General features: G+C 48.9%; 1 protein-coding gene across 1 annotated transcript; it reads left to right on the top strand.

Moving 5' to 3' along the window:
• Positions 1–675: 675 nt before the first annotated feature.
• LOC125514086 (homeobox-leucine zipper protein ROC5-like) lies at positions 676–7,318 on the top strand. Its single transcript, XM_048679337.2, has 9 exons — positions 676–1,186; positions 1,276–1,514; positions 1,615–1,732; positions 1,812–2,525; positions 2,634–2,735; positions 2,840–3,067; positions 4,693–4,870; positions 5,108–5,481; positions 6,471–7,318. The coding sequence occupies exons 1-9, from the start codon at positions 1,085–1,087 to the stop codon at positions 6,828–6,830; spliced, it is 2,415 nt and encodes an 804-aa protein (XP_048535294.2). The 5' UTR covers positions 676–1,084; the 3' UTR covers positions 6,831–7,318.
• Positions 7,319–7,733: the final 415 nt, after the last annotated feature.

The following is a 7,733-nucleotide window of genomic DNA, read 5'->3' as shown; positions in this document are numbered from 1 at the left end:
CTCTTCGCCCGCACGCCGCAGCTGTCATTACGTTGACTCCCAAGCTTTTGTTTTAAATAGTTAGACCGACATTACGATACCGCCAACAAAATTATGAATTATCCATCGCCCGCCGCCACGAACAACGCTGTCTCGCCCTATCACAACCATTGCTTGATTCAGCTCGTCAGGCATGCTCTACGCCGTGTCGAGACTTGGGAAGAAAGAGAGAGTCAAGAAGACGCGTGTCCATGAATAGGAGATTCCTCATCACTAATAAGATATCCGAATAAATCTGATTTACTCCAGATCGCCTGGGAGAGCTGCCATAAACGGTCTGAAAAATCATTCGCACCGTCACGTTATTATTATTAACATTAACAAAAAAATAATTCAAGCAACACAGTTAGTGAGCAGCCCACGGATGAAACGGAAACGGGTTCACCAGCCCCGGCACGCAAGCAAAGGAGCCGGCGCGCCGGTCGGGCCAGAGGAGCTAGCAGCAGACGACGCCGTGGAGGCGGGGACGAAACGGGCCCGGACCGGGCGCAAGAAAGTAAGCGGAGCGGCGGAAGGCAACAAAAAACAGGCACCGCACCGCCCGTTTGACTGCGCTGCATCAGCGTCAGCGCCTCGCGTTTCTCCCCACCCTTTTTCCGTGCGTCCACACCCGGGGAGTCCTCCCCCCATCGCTCCCCTCGTATCGTCGTCTTGCCATTTTGACCCTCCCGTCCCCTTCCCATCCCCCCGTGCATAAAGCTTTCTTTAATCGCCGGCTCTCGCTCGCTCGCCCTCGCCTCTCCTCTCCTCTCCTCCCCTCCCTTATTCTAATCCTCTCTTCGCCGTGGAGGGTTAGGGTTTTGAGGAGGAGCCTAATCTCGCAGGAGTAGCAGTGGTAGTAGAAAGAGGGTGGCCGAGGCGAGGCAGCGGGGCGGGTCTCTCTCTACCTCCACCCCGTCCAGAGCCGCACGCAGCCGAGGATTCGGGTCGTGAGGTGTGCAGATCCAGGGCGCAGGCCCTTTTTGGGACGCAGGATAGAGACGGTGAAAAGGCGACGCGGGTCTGCACTCGTGCCGTGTCTGCTCATCCCGGGGGACGTGGGAGGATGAGCTTCGGGGGCCTCTTCGACGGCGGCGGCGGAGGCGGCGGCATGCAGTTCCCTTACGCCGGCGCCTTCTCGTCCTCGCCCGCGCTCTCCCTCGGGCTGGTACGTCGTCACGGCCGGAACGCTATTTCGCTTTGCTTCGCTTTGGCGCGGTGGGTGATTGGTAGAGTTTTTTGTTTGTTTGTTTTCAGGACAACGCCGGCGGCCGAGACGGCGGCATAGGCGGGCGGATGTTTGCTGACGGCGCGGGCGGCGCGATGGCCAGGGACGCGGAGGCGCAGAACGACAGCCGGTCGGGGAGCGACCACCTGGACGCCATCTCCGGCGTCGGCGACGACGACGACGACGCCGAGCCCAGCGGCAGCAACCCCCGCAAGCGCAAGAAGCGCTACCACCGCCACACGCCGCAGCAGATCCAGGAGCTCGAAGCGTAAGAGCCACCGCCCAAAGCTATTTGCATCCACCTTCTCTCCGCCTTTTTCCTCTTGTCCTCTCATGCATGGGTTCGTCGTCCTCTCCGCCTCGTGTAGGCTGTTCAAGGAGTGCCCCCACCCGGACGAGAAGCAGCGCGCCGAGCTCAGCAAGAGGCTCTCCCTGGACGCGCGGCAGGTCAAGTTCTGGTTCCAGAACCGCCGCACGCAGATGAAGGTAAGTAGATTTACCATCCGCGATCCATTTCTCATTTGGTGGTCTCGTGCGAATCCTGACGCGTCGTTTCCGCGCCCAGACGCAACTGGAGCGGCACGAGAACGCGCTGCTGAAGCAGGAGAACGAGAAGCTGCGCACGGAGAACCTGACCATCAGGGAGGCCATGCGCACCCCAATGTGCGGCGGCTGCGGCAGCCCGGCCATGCTTGGGGAGGTCTCCCTGGAGGAGCAGCACCTGCGCATCGAGAATGCACGGCTCAAGGACGAACTCAACCGTGTCTGCACCCTCGCCACCAAGTTCCTCGGCAAACCCGTGTCCCTTCTGTCACCACTCCAGCTGCAGCCACACCTGTCGATGCCCCTGCCGAACTCCTCACTGGAGCTAGCAGTCGGGGGAATCGGCGGCATAGGGTCTATGCAGCCTTCGATGCACGGTATGATGAGTGAGTATGCCGGGGGTGCCTCGAGCTCCATGGGCACCGTCATCACACCAGCACGGGCCACCGGGTCTGCTTTAGCATCGATGGTGGACATTGACAGGTCTGTGTTCTTGGAGCTTGCAATCAGCGCAATGGATGAACTTGTCAAGATGGCACAGACTGATGATCCTTTGTGGGTTACGGGATTGCCTGGTTTTCCGGACAAGGAGTCACTCAACTTTGAGGAGTATCTCCACTCCTCCCAGCATTGCATTGGCATGAAGCCTGTTGGATTTGTGTCTGAGGCCTCTAGGGAGTCCGGCCTGGTCATCATCGACAATAGTGTTGCCCTTGTAGAGACCCTAATGGACGAGGTTCGAGCTCATACTTTTTCCCCTTCATACATTTGTTCCTACTTATAGAAGGTGGTTATATTATGCTTAGTATGCTGATGTTGCTCCATTCATTTGATCATTTCACAGAGGCGGTGGTCCGACATGTTCTCGTGCATGATTGCTAAGGCCACAATCCTTGAGGAGGTGTCTAACGGCATTGGTGGAAGCAGAAATGGAGCGTTGCTGCTAGTAAGTGCCTAACAGTCCCCAGTGCCCATCGTATGCAAGGAGTGTCGACACATGTGACCTCTGAGTCTGAGTTGCTAATTTTTACTTGTTTTTTCTTGCAACAGATGAAGGCTGAGCTACAGGTGCTCTCACCTCTGGTCCCCATAAGGGAGGTTATTTTTCTCAGGTTTTGCAAGCAGCTGGCTGAGGGTGCCTGGGCAGTGGTGGATGTGTCCATTAATGGGCTGTTGAGCAATCAAAATTCTGCTACGACATCCGCAGGTGCAAACTTGAAGTGCAGGAGGCTACCTTCCGGCTGTGTGATGCAAGACACTCCCAATGGCTACTGCAAGGTAATAACAAGAACACAAGATCCATCTTACATGTTTTCTTTATCAAATAGTTCTCTTCGATTGCCCTTTGCATTTTTTTGAGGAATTGAAAATGATTATTTTGATGGGTAAAGTTAAGTTATCTGTCTCTTTAGTGCAAAGAAACGTTGGCATATTCAAAACGAACATTATGATCACTGTAGTTTGCGACTGGAACTTTTGCATGAAAGTAACTGGTCAAAGTTTTCCGGGGGCATTAGTAGTAACCATGTTACTTCCACTACTTCTCCACTACCACTGTACCTTCTCTTAGAATTTGGGGAGAGTGGCGTTGTTTTCGGAAGTGTTTGTTTTATCTTGCTGATTAATTTATAATGTGATTTGATGATGCCCATGCAACATAGTGTTCACAAGTCAAGGCCTAATTGATTAGTTAGGGTCATGAACCCACCACCCACATAAAGAAATCAATTGGTCAACGAGGAGATGGATTAAACAAGCTACCCGGAGTAATTAAACATTTCTGTGGATCCAACACAATTACCCAAGCATGTTGATCTGCTTGTTTAATTGAACCACCAACTTTTCTAGGGGATTAGATGCTTCTACCCCTTGGATGGAGCACCTTGGGTAACTTATTGTCTTGTATTTTTTCAAGGTGTTCCTGACATGTTGAAATCTGCGACACTTGCTCATTTCCTTTGTTATGTCTGTGTGCCTGAGCTTTGCACAGATCTTGAGACATTCTTAATATGTGGACCTGATTAAGGAAACTGATTTGCTTTAAAAACTGGTTGTGCACAAGTGAGAAATAACTCGTTTTCTTGTGAAAACACAATGATAGATCTCTTTTATTAGTTTGTTGAAGTAAATAGTAGTCCTGTGAGTTATGCGATCAATTTCAGGAGCAATTAGTCGATGTTCCAGGAACTTTGGGGGGGGGGGGTTCTTCCGTTTCTTGAACACCTTGATCATGCGCTGTCTTATATGTACGCATCACTTTTTGATGACATCTATTTTAGGATCTCAAAAGGAAGAAATATTCTAGAAGTAGTCTCTATGCATCATTTGGGAGTTTGCAGACAAGAAATCAACAATGTAGCATCAGACTGATGTCAAAATTTGCTGGCAAATCCATGTGCAGAAGTATCTGCTATTCTATTATAAAACTAGAGATATGCTCTTATCTTGCTCTGGATGTAATTTCTTCTTTTATTTATACACAAGCCGTTTTCATTTCTTATTGTGGATCACTTCCTTCCATGTTACTAAATCTCTTACGTATCCTTTCCAAGTCTCACCACAGTAATAGTAAAATGGTATGCCTGGTACAAACTACTACAATTCAAGTATTCAACAATTGCACACTAGAAGTTATGGTGGAACCCATGGACCATCAGTAGGTCCACATCTTGGGACTGGTTAACTGGCAAACTGCCCAATGTGTAGATTTCACGTTTTTACTTCAAAACAGAAGTACTACATCATATGGTTAAAAAAAGAGCTATCTAATCTCTGCACTCTGCACTGTGTACCCACAGTTGTGTGTTTGTGTTGCGCTCAGAACTCGGTTGTTGTATTACAACACCCCAAGACAATTGCATGTGGGCGTGCATTTATGGCTAACAGATGCATTTACCCTGTAGGTCACATGGGTTGAGCATACTGAATACGATGAGGCATCTGTCCATCAGTTCTACCGACCACTTCTCCGATCTGGTCTTGCCTTTGGCGCCAGCCGTTGGCTCGCCACTCTGCAGCGCCAGTGTGAATGCCTGGCCATCCTCATGTCCTCTGCTACAGTGTCACCTAATGAACCAACAGGTACAGAAATTTCGGAACCTTTCCCATTTTCCATGTACACCCTGTAAAGCTCACTGTTTCTATGCCAAATAACACACGCTAGCTGCATTTTAATATTAAGACCCCATTTTATCAAGTAGCTTACTACTTTACAAATAAGACTACTACTTTTGAAGTAATTCTATTCTGTTCAAAACAATACTTTGGTAAGTACACTTATTTAGAATGTCGATAATAATATGTTGCATTTGGTGCCAGCTATATCGCAAGAGGGTAAGCGTAGCATGCTGAAGCTTGCACGCAGGATGACGGAGAACTTCTGTGCGGGGGTGAGCGCATCATCTGCGCGTGAATGGAGCAAGCTGGATGGTGCAACAGGTAGCATCGGTGAGGATGTGCGTGTCATGGCACGAAAGAGCGTGAGCGAGCCTGGGGAGCCACCAGGGGTGGTGCTGAGTGCCGCCACTTCTGTATGGGTGCCTATTGCCCCTGAGAAGTTGTTCGACTTTCTGCGTGATGAACAGCTGCGTGCCGAGTGGGACATCCTCAGTAATGGAGGGCCCATGCAGGAGATGGCTCGAATTGCAAAGGGGCATCAGAATGGAAATTCGGTATCCCTTCTCAGAGCCAGTGTGAGTATTACTTAATCTGCTTCTGTTCTATTACTTCTTTAATAGTTAACTCTTAACTGGTTAAAGAGGTTTTCCCAGAATGGCGATATGTCTAGGGTATAGCACATCACTTTCACTAGATCAGATATGAACTAGCAACATTTTTGTTGTTTGTTCCACATGCTTACCCATGAATTGGTATATGGCTGTGCATAATTTTTGAAGTGTACTTAGATGGATTTAGTACTTGATTAAGAAAATGATTTAGTACTCCATTTCACGTCACTTTCTAGCTGACCACTGACATCACAAACAGCTTACTGAACTCTGGATTTTTTTTACATAAATGGAATAGTTTCTGGATGTCACAAATATAGGCTAGCTGACGATAGTCTGGGAGCTGTCACATAGAATAATACTTCAACACCATATCCATTATCCAGTAATAATCACTATGTTGTGAACCAATGATGACAAGGAGAAGATCACAAAGAAAAGTCTGGCAACTTTCCATCAAGTACTGTTAGGAGTCTAGGGCAGCTGAGAAAAGGTCGTAATCATGGGCCAAAAGCTAAAGCCGACTAGAAAGTCTAGAATGAGTAGCGCCACACTTTTACACAACGTCTGCGGAAGGGTCCAAAACTGGGACCAAACTGGGGAACGAGGGGCAGATCTGCTTGAAAAGGTGTCAGGTTGACAACTTTCATTACTGTTTTGTAATGCGTACAAAGTGTTAGAATCCAAACCCAAAGCTGTCCCGGATCCTTTGTGCAGATCGTGTAGATCCTGATCCCAAAAACTTCTTAAGAAAAGAAAAGAAGAACCACACCTTTCCTCGTGCAGATAATGTGCCATGTGCTCTCGTTTCTGAACTGTTTAATTGTCAGATACAAACTATTGACTGCTCCATCAAAATTTCAACATTTTTGTTCTGGATATTTTGAGTTTTACTATTGATATTACCAAATGTTATAAAAAAAAACTCTGATTATTCATACCTTCTGCTGCAGGCTATGAGTGCCAACCAGAGCAGCATGCTGATCCTTCAGGAAACGTGCACTGATGCATCTGGGTCGATTGTTGTATACGCTCCTGTGGACATCCCGGCGATGCAGCTCGTCATGAACGGCGGGGACTCCACCTATGTTGCTCTGCTGCCATCTGGATTTGCCATTCTGCCCGATGGTCCTAGCATCGGCAGCGAGCACAAGACCGGCGGCTCTCTGCTGACCGTGGCATTCCAGATTCTTGTGAACAGCCAGCCCACCGCCAAGCTCACCGTGGAATCCGTCGAGACCGTGAACAATCTTATCTCCTGCACTATCAAGAAGATCAAGACGGCGCTGCAATGTGCAACGCCTGAGTGTTAGGGTGGATTTTGCCTTGGGGAGGACCGGTGACGCCGAGCCTGAGTCAAGAACGAACCGCGCAATGAAAAAAAAAATCCTTTGCTAGGTGATAAGGATCTTACTTGAAAGGTCCTTAGCACAGAGCAATGGTGGTGGTTCGGGTATTGACTCGGCCTCTTCCGTCGGCTGTATTCCCCGGCGCCATGCATTTTAGACATTTCTTGAAGGACATGCTATAGTTCCCATCGTTTTAGGGTGAGCTTTCGGCTGGCTCGTTGCCTCTGTTTTGTCCGTCTCTCTCTTTCTGTTGTAAGGATGAGCTGGTGTGCAAGTGGAGACTCAGGAATGCTGGGTTGATCTACTAGTGCCGTCCATAGGTTCTGGTAGAGGTCTAGAATCAAACATGAACGTTTGAAAGCTATCAGCCAAATAATGTCTGGCGTTGCTGTGGATCAACTGGGATTTATTTTTGCAATCAATGGCCGGCCAAAGTTCAGATTGCTGCTGTACTGACGCTCTTCTTGGTTGTAGTCTTTGGTCATGTATGTGCTGTTCGGAGTACCTACAGTTTGGTCATAAAGAGCGGTCTTGAAAGGTCCTGTGAAGTTCAGTATGCTATCAAGTCTTGTGCAAAGAAATACTGTGGGTGCTCAGCGTCAACACATTGCCACGGCCACATAGGATTCACTGCTCTGTGCTGCGGCGTGGGGTCGCTGGCTGTTACGTCGATGGCGATGGGTCGTGCTGCTGTCACGCCCAGTTTGACAGTTTGCACGTACAGCCGAAAGGTTTTTTCTTTCTTTCATCTCAACGACCCGGAGGAAAAAAGACTTCTTTTCACACTGGACTATACACGTATAATTGGATTAGAAGAGAAGTCCGGTACTGTCCTTTGCATCACCCAAATCTATCGGCTTTTCGGCG

This window comes from Triticum urartu, chromosome 6A (assembly GCF_056163025.1).
Source record: "Triticum urartu cultivar PI428250 chromosome 6A, HENAU_Tu73, whole genome shotgun sequence".
Lineage (NCBI taxonomy): Eukaryota > Viridiplantae > Streptophyta > Magnoliopsida > Poales > Poaceae > Triticum > Triticum urartu.
Note: the sequence above shows the minus strand (reverse complement) of the source record. Positions and strands in the feature narration are given on the sequence as shown.